General features: G+C 43.2%; 1 protein-coding gene across 2 annotated transcripts in view; it reads left to right on the top strand.

Annotated features, from left to right (window-relative positions):
• Window positions 1-14,782, top strand: part of STARD13 (StAR related lipid transfer domain containing 13) — a 289,386-nt gene that overhangs the window by 235,610 nt on the left and 38,994 nt on the right. For both annotated transcript variants that reach the window (XM_064172967.1, XM_064172977.1), the window contains 2 exons: window positions 6,605-6,676; window positions 8,690-8,771. In XM_064172967.1, the coding sequence (XP_064029037.1) occupies window positions 6,605-6,676; window positions 8,690-8,771 (154 nt within the window). The remainder of the gene's footprint in view (window positions 1-6,604; window positions 6,677-8,689; window positions 8,772-14,782) is intronic.

The following is a 14,782-nucleotide window of genomic DNA, read 5'->3' as shown; positions in this document are numbered from 1 at the left end:
AGGCCTCAATAATTTCAGAGACACCAATATCCTTTGCAAAAAAATTGATCCCATCCAATAAATAAAACTTCAGAATATTTCCTTTTAAAGAATTGCAGTGGGTGCAATGCAGCATGAAAGGTTGCAGAGAATTGTATCTGTCTTTATGAAATTGCATGGGACATTTTCCTTAGGGAATATGAGAAGTTTAGTATGTTTCCATGGCCTACACCAAACTGCTTACAGTAACTGAAGCAATATGACAGTCTAGTAGTTAAGGCATTAACCTGTTCCATGCCAGGTATAGATATGAGCCTCTGTTTCATAGTAAATTTCCTATGTGACCTTGGAAAATAATGTTTTTCTCATATTTACATATGTCTTCCTGTCCTTTACAATTTAACACCTTTACTGAAGTCTCATTTCTTAGCTCCACAATAGCTTTGCCAATGTCATTCAGAGGAAACCTATCAGCCTTTAGTGTTACGTAGAAGATGAGTGACAATGGAATGATCATTTTAGCTATCAGAACTATTTTGGTCTGTACAGACCAGATTTCTAAGCCTATTAGTAACTGAGGAATGGCATAGACATATTTTTATGTGCTATTAAAGGAGTTGATGATCTGTGAGGTCTCTTCCAACCCTGATGATACTGTGATACTGTGAGTTGGACACCTCATCCCTACCAACCTTCTCTCTAACCTGCTTATACACTTCTGAAGTGCTTTAAATACCACTCTGTAAAATAAAAACAACATCTACAAAGGTAAGTATCCTAAAGACTATGAGCTGTAGGGGTAAGAGAGTAATAGTAGCTTTTGAAGTATCATGGACTAGCCTCCAAGGTGAATCTGAAATGTGCTTGGCCTCTTCTCATACAGCTTCAGCCTGAACTGAACTTTGCTACAGATCTCATCTGTCCTCATGAGTGCTCTTCTGGGAGGACATGATGGTGATGACATAGCCTGCTGGTGACATGACTGGTGTCTGAGGTGCAAGGCTTGCATCAAAATCAGTGACTCAAGACGCTGCCTCAAGCGTGCCTCAGGCATAAGACACAATCAGTGTTTCATCCTCAGGATTATTCTCTGGTTTACCTTTCACAGAGGTCCACAACAGCTCCTGACAGTAAAAGCATACAAACTGACCCTAAAAAATCAGGTAGATGTTATGCATTACAAACCTTGTTGTCCCAATGGTTATCCTTCTCTTGAAAGAGAGAGTAAGGCAGGGACCAAAAGAAGTTGATGTAAACCATAGCACTGGACTAACCACCTGCAAACGCTGTGAGCTGTAACCAAGTTGGCACTGTACTCTCAAACCTCTTCTACCTAGCAGATTGGCTTGAGATGGCCATTGGAGCTCACTGTTGCATCTGCATAGTAAAATGCACTGATCTTTAACACTCCCAGATATTTTATCTTATGTCTAATAAATTAGATTTAAGTGCTGAGCAATATAGGGGCAATAAAAATATAAGCATAAAGAGTGATTTGTTACAGATGGATGAATAATAAAGGTTATCACATAAAGCTGGCACAAAGATAATAGATATGGTAATTCTCTACCTTATTTATTCTGGTTGCTATTTGTTTCATGGTATTGTGCAAAGAGATATCTGAATTTTAAATAAAAAATGCAATTTCTTTTAAAAGAGAGAAACAACAAAACAAAATATGTAAGAGACAGAGGGAGAGAGGAAAAAAAGCAGAAGCAAGATGAAATGCTGATGTGTAGATACAAGAAGGGAAGAAACAGCAGTAGCTAGGGTTTAGCACTGGTATTTGTGGACAGTCCCAAGATAGAAAATTAATTTACTTACATAAGTTCCTCTTGACAAAGCAATTTTCTCCAAACATCTTTTCAGGCAGTTTTGCATTCCTTTCTGTGAAGAGGGACCCTCCCAGCAGTTTGATTTTCTTGGGCTTGTTAAAATGGAGCAGGACTAAAGAGGACCCTTAGAGGATTTGGGTCCACTTGCTAATCCAACAGCAGAATGTTCCCTTTGGTGGGAGCTGGGTGCTAGAATCTTCCTCCAGTATTGGACACCATCAAAGCACTTTGTGAAGAATCAGAGAAAGTGCTGGAAGAAAGGCTGCAAGCAGCTGCTTCCATTTGAGCCCCAGAATAGCCAGAGTACTCACATGGTCTGTGGCATATAAACTCAAACTTGCTTAACGCTAGAGGTGGATTTAAAGGCAAGGGCCAGCTGTGCTCTGAACATGTGTCACATTACCTGGGTGAACCTTTCTCTCTCTGTGCACTCTATTTACGTTTGGATCAGAGATTTGTGCTTCAGTCTCTGTTGTGTGACACATATCAGTGTCACCGATAAACTTTTAGTACATAATGGAACAACTCTAGGAGGAAAGATTAAGACACAATCCCCTAGGAAGGAGGAGAGAAAGAAGATGTCTTGGCTGATCAAAGAAGTGTATGATAAGGTTTTGAGCTATTGCTTGTGTATGGACATTGAAAGGTTTTGTTGTAGCAAGGCCAATATCTGCAGGTTTTCTAGGGCATTGCATTAAGAAGGTCATCAGCAACATCTGTGTGCAGGGAACTTTGGATATACCTCCTAAGAAAAGCTGGCAGATGACAGGATATGGAGATCATAAGGAGACCATTACCTGACCTCCCCAGAAATGTGGCCAGAGGACGTTTACATGTGTGAATTCCAGTTGTAGCTTGCTGCCAGTACAGAAGTGAAATGGAAAAGAGAAGTTTGTTTCCCATGAAACTTCAGCTCAAAGCTCGGAAAAAAACCCGAACACCAAGGATTTAATACTGTGAGACATAGGGAAGCTTGTCACTACTTGTGACAAGTAACTGAATTGTTACCTAACCTTAGTAATTAATGATTGTCATTAGCTGCTGCCCAAGCAAGTGGAGGGCAGTAGGTAACTTATCTCTGACTTCTTTCTGTCAGCAGAGCTGTCATTAGTGCATGAGGGCAAACCCACCAGCAGCTGCAGCTTGCTGAGCAGTCTTTTTTTCCAGCCATGCCAAGGGAGCTGCTGCTTGTGGGTCAGCAGTGGCTCATGCTTGTGGGTTAGTGGCAGCTCATGTGCTTCTTGGAGAATCTGTGTCTCCTTCCAGCCTTGAATACAAAACTGTGAGCCATGTCCTCTCTGAAAGCAGCCCTTCTCTGTGCCATTGACAAGCTGCTTTGGGGCCACTGGTGAATACATGCAGTTTTCCAGGTTTGTCAGGGTTGTACCAAAACAGTGCTGCTGCTACAGGCTGGTTCGGGTCCGTGCGCTGCTCTGAACATGGGAGCAGAGCTGCACCAACACTGTCAAAGGTATTTCTGCGAGCCTTTAATGATAGCTTCAGTGAGGTCTTTTTGGTGCTGTATTCATCCCTTCACATAGTCTTCACTGATGTTTAATTACCTAGTAACAAAAAGAAAATATTAGAGCATGTGTACACAAAGAAAAGGTTAAACTGAGCATGTCAAATGATGATTTAAGCATTACAATATTCAGTAATGAAAGCATTTGTATTGCTTTCTGAACTGTAATTTGGTGCTCTGGGTAAAATAATAGAAATCACCTTCGTTGTCTGCTGAGGAGCATGAGCTATGGCTTTTCACCAAACCTGCAGGAGCAGCCGAGCCAAGAATGGCTGGAACAGGTACCTTTAACCGATACAAATGCATTCTTAGGAGCAAAGTCTTACTTTGGGCCAGGGCAGCGGCACACACTGCAATTCTCTGTTGCTGTTCTCTAAATAAGACCCAAAAGAAAGAAAGAGAGGCATGGAAGGGAAACAGGCACTGATAGGTGTCCAAAACCCAATGTCCTGCAAGCTGACTTAGCAAGTCTTATTCAGGGGTGAATCTATTTGTTTGAAGTGATCGTTCAGAGCATGAGAGTACGCCCCATAGGTGCCTCCTCAAGTTTTGAGGCAGAAATTAGTCATTTTTGGCTGGTTGCAATGTTGAAAACAGCCTCATCGGCGGGGGAGGGGGGGTGTGTGTGTGGAATCAAACAACCAAACCCACACAAAAGGGTGAGATTTACTTCCTTAGATATTCCCTGCAGTCATTCACCCATTGCAACCTGGTATTTTTCATTTCTCACTTGGGCTACAGGAATATTCCTCAGCAGGCTCCTCTGAGCAGCCAACTGCAAAGTACACTGAAATATGATAAGCGTGTAAGAGCATTAATTGGTAGCATTCTCCATCACCCACAGCCTCTGTTAGTTGTTCTTCCAGGCCAGATGAAGCTAGAATGTACGTACAGCTGTTCTGAGTTGTAAAATACATTTTGGAATGGGATTGATTCATCTGTGTTTCATGAGATTGAATTAAGCAAAAGAAAAAAGTATAAAGACTTGTCTTTTTTCCAAGCATTTAACAAAAATATTCAGTCTCACTGGAACATAATAGAGATGTGCTTTCAGCACACAGATGTTCAGTAGTGAGAGCCACGTTTTATGTAAGCTGCTCATTCTTTTGTGAAGCATTAGGAACTGAATGTACTTTCATACTTTTTCTTTTGGCCTTGACATGAACTAGTGTCAAAGCAAATGAAGACCTGGTGGTAAATCCTTTTCAGCACTGCTAATAATTGTGGCCATTGCAGAGCTATTACTGGCTGTCTAATCATCTTTGGGAAATCAAGCTTTTGATATGTTAGACCTTGTATTCTTGATTCCTGCAGAACAATTGGCTGGCACAGCTCGATATTTAGAGGAGCAGAAAGGTGTGTGGGTCCCATACTGCAGAGTGTATTCGAATCAGGTTTTCTGTGAGATTGAGTGAGTAGATCTGTTTAATGAGTGACCAGAATTTTATAGGGAAAAAATCACACCAGAACCTCCTATCTGTAAAAATACGCTTTAGTAAAAAACAGATCTACAAATGGATATTTTTTTTTCATGCAAGGCAGAACATGCAGAAAAGTAACTAAGCCTGAGTTTGTTTTTCCAGTTCCATCACTTGTTTTATATATGAGTGCCTAGATTTTACAACCATAAATGTGCCAAAACCTTTGCCTGGTTCGTTCAGGTTGAATAATAAGCAACATAAAATGTCTCCATTCTTCAACACCTGCACACACCATTCCTTAGTGTTTTGCAAATTGAAGAGTTGCAGATACGTGTTTTGACTTTGATCTTGTGCACTGAAACTGTTCAAGTGGTAGATCCTGATCTAGATCTGGGTAGCAAGGAGGTGTTGCCCAGGTTTCCCCAGCAATCCACATTTTTCTGGGTGAGCCTCTCTTTTCAGTTGTTCCTCCAGTTGGTCTGGGAGCAGCTGCATAAGCATGCAGTGTGGGTGCTGGGCAGAGCTGAACTTGGCACACTGCATTCTGTACAATGAGTCCATGGAACTTAGTAAAAATGAGATACCTTAGTGTCGACATGCAGTAGTCATCTCAAGAGGTTGGGTGCATAACCATGTGTGTGCCAGCTGGAGCATGTAAAGTCTGTTCTGCTGGAGGCGCTTAAAAGTTTATACTCTGTTCTTGTGTAGCTGACAATTATTTACTGCTGCTGTAGTAATTGCATGGGGTGGATCTGCCTCTCCAGTGTAGAAAGCTTTAGGTCTTAATGTAGTCCCCTTGAGCATGATTTTCTTCCATTCGCTCATGCTGACTTATTCCTAGTGACCCCGGAGTAAGGATGGACTTTCCTCTTTTCCAGCTGATGATTCCCCAGCCTTTTCCATAGGGATGAGATGCATCTTATCCAGTAAAAGCTGTTTGATTGGGGCACCTTCATCCAGCAGCAGCTGTGTCCATAATTCTAAATTGTGGAGAGGCAGAGACAAGATGACAGACTGATTCCTCTGGCCTTCTCAAGAAAAGATTTGTCTTAATCAATAATGGAAACAGTCCAAAACAGGCCTGGAAGTGGATTAAAATTAAATAGTGAGCAGTACAGGGTCCAGCACTTGAAGCTAGTACCTGTATCTATTTTACTTAGCTGCACAGACATACCTGTAGCTGTTCATTGGGATGAATCAACATGAGTTGATTTATCCCACTGATTATAGACACTGCTTTAAGGTGAAATTAATCATCCTTTGGAAGTAACTGTCTCTCTATTGGCTGTGGAGAGAGTCTACATAATGGAATTCAGATGAGTGAAGGTAGGAAGGCACATCCTACCTGTGCAGTTGTCTCTTCAGTAACATGAGACCTGCACTGGGATTTTCCTGGCTGAGATTTCAGTGATTTTCACATGGGAATTTTCTCCTCAAGAACTGTCAGAGCAGGAGAAGATAGTGCTGCCTGTCACCCTATTTGCACCCTTCTTCATCTTCACCTTTTCCCACCAACTCACCCTTGAGGAAGGACCACAAACTTAGATAAGCAACTTCTCCTGCCAAATGGAGATGATTTTCACTTCATCCTAGTCACTGAGAAGTTATGCAGACTTTGGGGTCCTGCAGAGGCAGATTAATTTCTTGGAGGATTATTTTATTTGATGCTATTAGTGTTTATTTGACAGTATTATTATTTGGTGCTATAAACCAATGCTTCAGAGTGATGACAGTACATTTAAGCAACAAACTGCTACTACCAAGTCTTTCAATGATTTCCTTATAATTAAAAGAACTTCTAATGTAATAACAAAATGTTAACTTTCTCTTTTTTTCTTTCTGGTCAGAAATTGAAGCAAAGGAAGCGTGTGACTGGTTACGTGCAGCTGGATTTCCCCAATATGCTCAATTCTATGAGAGTAAGTAGGTTTTTCTTCTCTTTGTGCAGTACTGAAAGTGCACTGAGGCCTTGCCAGGAGAGCTTGCAGTCAGCCAACTCTGCATTTGACTGAATTATAGCCATGGCTGGCTGCTTCACAAAGCCTCAGCTGCTGGAGTCATACCAATGCCTAAAGAAAAGTAAGATTCTTGCCCTCATAGCCATGGGAAGAAATAAAAAAGAGGGACATAATTTGTCTAAATCTCAAAGGTTAACAAAAACAAATACAAAAATTCCAAATACATAGATTTTTTTTTAACTTCCTGAACTTTGTCTAAAATAAGATGGAAAGCACTAAAAGTTACTGAAAATAAGATTGAAGACTCTGCAAAGCTACCAGTAGTGAATAACCTGAGCTACATTTTACATTTGCAAAGCAAGAAAAGCCAATATTTCGGTGCTAACTCAAAGCAAATGGCTGTGTCCCCTTCCTAGTGGCCAGAGAGACAGCATCCCCAAGGGCAGGGTGGGTGGTTGCACTGCTGCTGCATTCGAGAGCAGTTTGAGGACTGGTATGGGTTTTTCCTGCACTCCCTAGCTCGATGCTGAGAGGGAAACTGCAGCTGATCCCAAACTGCATATTCTCTCTGCCAGGGACACAGAGCCAGCTCAGACCTCCTTGGGCTTATTAGCCAAAAAGCAGCTCTGTCAAATGCCACTAGACACCTTCCAGGGTCAGCTTGGGTCTGGAGACAGCACAGCTCCACACACGGAGCAATGGCCAAGAAACCTCATGGGTCAAAGCCAATTCTTCAGAGAGCCAGCTCAGACAGCATCCATCCCTCACTTGGGCCTGAGGGTGGTGGGGAGTAAGGGAAATTTATCAGCCTCTCATGGCCAAATGATATCCCCCAAGGCTCAGTTGCTGGCTTCTGATGTGCTGCATGGGTGCCCAAGGACTAGAAGCATCATGCAGAGATGCTTGGATGGCTCCACAGGAGCCAGGTGGGCTCACTTAAATCTGGGAAGGAGCTAATACTGATAAGCTTGCCAGGCCAAAGCTGACACAGATGTGTGTCTACCACAGTCCCTGGGTGCCTAGTAGTACTTTTGTGACTTCCCTGTAATCAGAGTATCTCAGGTACCAACTCCCCCAAAGAAAGGAGAGCTCGCTGCTTGCCAAGCTCAAAGGGATGTTCCCTCTGAAAAACAACCTGTGCTGGACTCCTGCAGTTCCCCTACAGTCAGCTATGCACTCTAGGCAGTCTGCATTTCTGAATACAAGGTGTTTTTTAAGAGACATCTATTACCTCAGCATTAAGCACCAGTGTCTGAAAATGCTGGCTGCAGTTCCTGTATCTCAGCATCCTGCTGTGGTACCTAAGCATGGAAGAGCAGTCTGGAGAGCAGCCATAATGCTGGAACCAATCCCACCATTACAGAAACCACTAATGTCACTTTTCATTACAAATGTCCATTTCCACCACACTAGTCTGGCTTTTTAGCTAATGTTTGGGGTTATATTTCAGCTTTTTTCTTTTTCTTTTCCTTTTTTTTTTTTTTTTTGGCTCTGTTACTCAAGTAACTCTTAGTCTGAAATCATTGTTACTGGGACCTGTACTTTTAAAAGGAAGAAGTATGGAACATTTCTGTTTCAAGGGAAAAGTCAATCTAGTAAGTAATTCATTAAGTCACCATAATAGGAAGGAAGAATATTGTTGCTTATGTGGTTAAAGAAAGTGTTTTGATAATTCCCTGATCTCATTAATTTGTTCTAGGTGCTAGAAGGAACAGCTCAAAACTGAGTATCTTGTTAAAGCCAAAATGAAATAACCTTGCTCTCTCAGTTGGTGTGAAGGGTGTTCAAATGTACCTTTAAAAGGGAAAAAAAAATTGAAAGGGTCACAGATGCAGCTGGAAGGGAACCACGACTGAGTGAAATCGGTCATGCTAGATTTCAGTGAGCAAGCACATGCAAAGCACTTTAGATGAAGACAATGTATTTTCATTCGAATAGAAAGAAGTCGTCTTAATGTTGTGTCTCCTTTTATAGACTCCCAGTTTCCCATTGATATTGCTGCAGTGAAGAAAGATCATGATTTTCTTGACAAGGACCTTGTAGAACCTCTTTGCAGGTAAATAACACCTGAAGTTTCTTTTCTTATAATTGGAAAACATGAACTGATTTGTTCTTGTTAGCATACCAGTAGAAACAGCAGCAGAGATGTTTGCTTGCCCAAGCAATGGTATCTGTAATGCTGCCATTCTTATTTAACTCCTCTCATGGAATGTCCTGGAGTAGGACTCCCACTACACGCAATAGAAAATATCGCATTATTTGAGAAGACCCAAATCCAATGGATTTGAAAGAGCTGCCTTTTAAGAAAGTGCTAGTAGACAATCCCTGAACAAATGAGTCATATTTGAGTTTCGGATGAGTAACTTTTATGTCCAAGCACAGCAGAAAAGATCAAACTTTATTACACAGAATTCAGCAAATACTTTCTCTGGCAGCAGATGTGGTTTTCATGCTGCTGGGATTCCCTTGGTACTCTCCACTTGGCACCAGCAACAGAAGTGGGACTAGAACCCTACAGGTCTACAGCTGCTACAACTAATCACTGATTTGTGCCTCACAGATTGCTTGCATTTGCTGTTTATCTAGCTTTTCATACTCTGCCTGTGATGAATATACCATTACTGCATTGCTTAAGTGCTGTCCCCCAGGACTCAAAAAGCAGCACTTCTGTGGCTGTTCTGCAACAGTGTCTTTCAGAGGCATTGTCCCTCTCCTCTTTCTCCTGTATTACTCTCCTCTTCAGCAAGGACAAAGAAACATTTGGCCCTTAACCAAGCAGGCTTTATTACAGATTATGGAAACTTTCACAACATCAAGATAATTGGACAGAACTCTATTTCCCTTCCTGCAGCTGTGGCCAAAGTCATCAGAGAGTGTATGCTTCTACTGCACATCAGGCTGTGCCTTGCAGGGATTAATGAGCTTGTGAACATAGAAAATGGGCCTGGAAGAGAGTTCATCTAGTCTATCTCTTCATGCCAGGAAATACTCTTCTTCCTGAAGGATCCAGGTAATTCCTGGATGTAGCTGTCAGAATGCTGTCCCCAAATTCCCTTGCTACAAGTGAGACCTATTGCTTCTTGTTGTGCCTATTACAGATAGAGGGAACAGAACATTCTTTCTGTGTGTGGGGCAGTCTTTGTGTCTGGAGACAAATCAGTAGGCAAGTGATTGCTCAAGGATGCCATGGAGCAGAATAATTGCAGATTTGATCTACTGCTGTTCAGTATGGCCTACTGGGAGGGATTTCTATGCCCATTCCAAGAGAAACCCTCCTTCCACACTCACATGCCCCTGCTTTAGTCTGGCATAGTAGAAAACATACTTTCCTGTGGTTTGGGAACTGGGATGTGTCCAGAAAAGGCAACAAAGCTGGTGAAAGGTCTAGAGAACAAATCTTATGAGGAGGACCTAAGGGAACTGTAGTTGACTAGTCTGGAGAAGAGGAGGCTGAGGGGAGACCTCTTTGCTTTCTACTGCTGCCTGAAAGGAGGTTGTAGTGAGGTGGGGGTCATTCTCTTCTCCCTACTATCAGTTGATAGGATGAGAGGAAATGGCCTCAAGTTGTGCCAGGGGAGGTTTAGATTGGATATTAGGAAAAAATTCTTTCCTGCAGAAGTGGTCAGGCATTGGAGCAAGCTGCCCAGGGAGGTGTTCAAGAAACATGTGAACATGAGACATGGTTTAATGGCCATGGGGGGTCTCAGGCTAATGGTTGGACTCAGTGATCTTAAAGGTCTTTTCCAACCAAAAAAATTCTAAGTGGTAGGAGGTTGAAATCTTTTCACCTCTGCCTCTTCCCAAAAAGCTGAAGGACCCTTCAAAAGTGCAAGTATGAAGTCTGTGCTCGTCTTAATTGTGAGAGCAAGTGGTGAGGTACAGTCATTGCATAGCTCTGTGTTTCTTCTCTGAAGTAACTGGCAGTGATAGTTGTGGTAGTTCAGGAGGTCTCAAGTTCCCATAAGAAGACCACCCAAAGTCCTGTCCCAGGGGACTTGATCATCTCCAGAAATTGCAGTTTTGTTATTCTACCCCATAGTCCTGCCATCACTTTGTAAGTGGGCAGCAAAGTCAAATCTCTCTCTTTTCTCTCCCTTCCCTTCAGTTCTCTGGAGAGAGTCTTATCTGGGTAACTATGGGGAAGTAATCTGCCTGAAGCCTCCAGAGCCACAGCCTCAGTGAATTTCCAGCTGTGCAGTCAGGCCTGCTCGAGACTAATGGGAGACAATGGTTGGGGGGCAGAACTGAGCACTGGGATTCTTTGTGGTTTAGCCTGGTTGAAGGGAAGCTTTTGAGGGAATTCTCCTGTGTCCTGTATCTGTATTAGGTGTTAAGGATTCATGTATGCCGTATTTTCCTTCCTGCACATCTTTAAGCACACATTTCTATGTTCCTCTCCAATTCAGTAACAGCATTTTTTATTTCACTGCCTTTGAGAGTGAAATAACTAAATCTGTCTGCTCTATAAACAAAATGTAACAGTAGTACTTAAGTCATGGTCTCCAGGCATCCAGCACTTACACAGCTAAATAGGAATAGCACTCCTGTTGCAGACTCACAGTTACACCTACAGCAATGACACTAGGCTTAGGTATTCCTGAAGGTTTCTTTGTTAGCTGAGCAGCTAAAGACTGGGCTTTTTTTTCCTCTTTTACTGAAAGATAAGGTTTTGGAAAATAAATTAGCAGCTGGAGAGATGTACTCGTGACAAAATACTTTCTATTAGCTAAATTAAATGGTACTGCTGATACCTGTAGTACATAAGCATAGACACAGAGCTTTCCAGTTTAAGATAAAGAGTTTATGACTATCTGATAACTTCTTCTGTAATTCAGAAGGCACCACCTGTGCCTATTGACTTAAATTGTAAATAGTTTAGAGGTTTTGAACAGTTTTGATCTAAAAAAAAGCATAACACCTCATATAGTAGACAGGTAGAAATACAAGTATTATGTGCAAGTTATGTCGCTGTAACTCTGCAACTCCAAGCCTTTAGCTGAGAATGAGTTGCAAAAAGCAGTTGCACTAAATGTTAATATGCAGATTCATCAAACACATTAAACAGAGTCATCTGCTGTCTGCAGTAGCAGCTTTGTCACTGTATTAGCTATCAAAGCAACAGCTTCCAAGTTTTCCAGTGTACTGGAAATCCTGACTGCTTGACTGACCACTGTGGCCAGTTTTCTACCCTTGCTCTCCTCTGTGGTGATGTTACTACAGGGTGCATGCCAGTTTATCATACAGGAGCTACAGGCCATGATGCCCTTTCATGAAGCAAGGCTTTAAAATAGGTTAGTTATTGCTTCTGTTTGAACCAATGTGGGAGCCAAACTTCTGTTCTTCAGACACCCCCAAACTGCCCTCAGAGCTGTGCATGACCAAACCTTCACACAGACTGATTGTGCCTGCAGCTTGTAGTACTGGACAAAATGGGTTTCTCATTTTTATTTGGAGGATAATTTTACAGCTGGAGTGCCTGGGTGAATAATCACTTTGAGCAGAGTTTTAGCTCTGAATGGTAATGGTTCCAGCATAAACACTGAATTTCTCTGCTCTTGTGGGTTCAAATCAGACTCTCAGTCTCATTTTATGATCATTGTGGCATTGTAGTGCACAAAACAACATGAAGCAGAAATGCAGAGGAATCTTTTATTTTTTTAAGGCAGTTGGTAGTTATTTAATGGGAAAGCCTAAGACACCCTGCTGAAAAGATTTCTGTGATCTCTTTCAGATAGTCTAACACTCCTACTATTTGCAATATCATTTGAAAATTTGGCAGAGTAAGACCAAATTTGAGGCCTTTGGGTTAGAGGCATATCTGTCAAGAGATTCCACTCAGATTTTATTGAGTAACAAACAATAGAAAATTGCCATGCAATCTGCAGGCAAATGCTGTCAGCTGCCAAAATAGTAATTGGGCATGAAAATTTTATAGCTGGATCTTTGTGTTGTTTCCAAAATAGCAGCAACCAGCTCTGCTCTGGGAACCTTTGTGGCTGCTGTGATAAGAGGGTGAGAAGGAAGAGTGAAGCCATGTTGTACTTTCTGTGTTCACATAAATACAGTGACTAAGAATATCAGTAACAACTATGTAAGAGCATAGGCCCCTGAACCAAGTTCTTTAATTTTAAACTGTGCCAAGCAGCTAGCAGTCTTTCTTTCCATAGCTGTTGTCTCTTAGATATCTTGTCAATGACCCAAAGGTTGCTGTATATGAGACATCCTACTGTCATAGGATCACAGGATCATAGGATGTTAGGGGTTGGAAGGGACCCAAAGAGATCATCGAGTCCAACCCCCCTGCCAGAACAGGACAATACTATGTAACACAGATCACAAAGGAACACATCCAGACAGGCCTTAAAAGTCTCTGGGGAGCCTGATCCAGTGCTCTGTGACCCTTACAGTAAAGAAATTCCCCCTTGTGTTGAGGTGGAACCTCTTTTGCTGCAACTTACACCCATTGCTCCTTGTCCTATCACACAGAATCATAGAATCAACCAGGTTGGAAGAGACCTCCAAGATCATCCAGTCCAACCTAGCACCCAGCCCTATCCAAGCAACTAGACCATGGCACTGAGTGCCTCATCCAGGCTTTTCTTCAACACCTCCAGGGATGGTGTCTCCACCACCTCCCTGGGCAGCCCATTCCAATGGCAAATCACCATCTCTGGGAAGAACTTCTTCCTAACATCCAGCCTATACCTCCCCCAGCACATCTTGAGACTGTGTCCCCTTGTTCTGTTGCTGGTTGCCTGGCAGAAGAGACCAACCCCCACCTGGCTACAGCCTCCATTCAGGTAGTTGTAGACAGCAATGAGGTCCCCCCTGAGCCTCCTCTTCTCCAGGCTAAACAACCCCAGCTCCCTCAGCCTCTCCTCATAGGGTTTGTGTTCCAGGCCCTTCACCAGCCTTGTTGCCCTTCTCTGGCCACATTCCAGCATCTCAACATCTCTCTTGAATTGAGGGGCCCAGAACTGGACACAGGACTCAAGGTGTGGCCTGACCAGTGCTGAGTACAGGGGAAGAATAACCTCCCTTGTCCTACTGGCCACACTGTTCCTGATGCAGGCCAGGATGCCATTGTCTCTCTTGGCCACCTGGGCACACTGCTGGCTCATCTTCAGCCTACTATCTACCAGTACCCCCAGGTCCCTTTCTTCCTGGCTGCTCTCCAGCCACTCAGTCCCCAGCCTGTAGCGCTGCTTGGGGTTGTTGTGGCCAAAGTGCAGAACCCTGCACTTGGCCTTATTAAATCTCATCCCATTGGCCTCTGCCCACCCATCCAGCCTGTCCAGGTCCCTCTGCAGGGCTCTCCTACCTTCCAACAGATCAACACCTGCTCCTAGCTTGGTGTCATCTGCAAACTTACTGATGCTGGACTCAATCCCCTCTTCCAGATCATCAATAAAGATGTTGAACAGGACTGGGCCCATCACTGACCCCTAGGGAACACCACTAGTGACAGCTGCCAACTGGATGTGGCACCATTCACCACCACTCTCTGGGCTCTGCCATCCAGCCAGTTCTTGACCCAGCACAGAGTGAATATGGAGCAAGTGAGAAGAGCCTGCCCCCCGCCCCCATCCTGGCCAGCCTTCAGATACTTATAAACTTCTGATACTTACAAACATTTATCAAATCCCCTCTAAGTCTTCTTTTCTCCAGATCAAAAAGTCCCAGGTCCCTCAGCCTTTCCTCATAAGCCATTCCCTCCTGTCCCCTAATCATCTTCCTAGCCCTCCACTAGACCCTCTCCAGCAGATTCCTGTCCCTCTTCAACTGGGGAGCCCAAAACTGAGCACAGTATTCAAGATGAAGTCTCATCAGGGCAGAGTAGAGGGGGAGGAGAAGCTCCCTTGATCTGCTGGACACACTCCTCCTAATACAGCCCAGGATCCCATTGGCCTTCTTGGCCACAAGGGCACATTGCTGTGTCAGAGCTGGGAAATTATGACTGCATAGTCAGTACTGTCTAATGAGTTGTATTGCCCTAGGTGCTGTTAGGAGATAAGCCCAGCTTCCATTTACAGTATGAAAGCCCTACTCTGAAGTCATTAGATGGCT

Source organism: Pogoniulus pusillus, chromosome 3 (genome assembly GCF_015220805.1).
Source record: "Pogoniulus pusillus isolate bPogPus1 chromosome 3, bPogPus1.pri, whole genome shotgun sequence".
Lineage (NCBI taxonomy): Eukaryota > Metazoa > Chordata > Aves > Piciformes > Lybiidae > Pogoniulus > Pogoniulus pusillus.
Note: the sequence above shows the minus strand (reverse complement) of the source record. Positions and strands in the feature narration are given on the sequence as shown.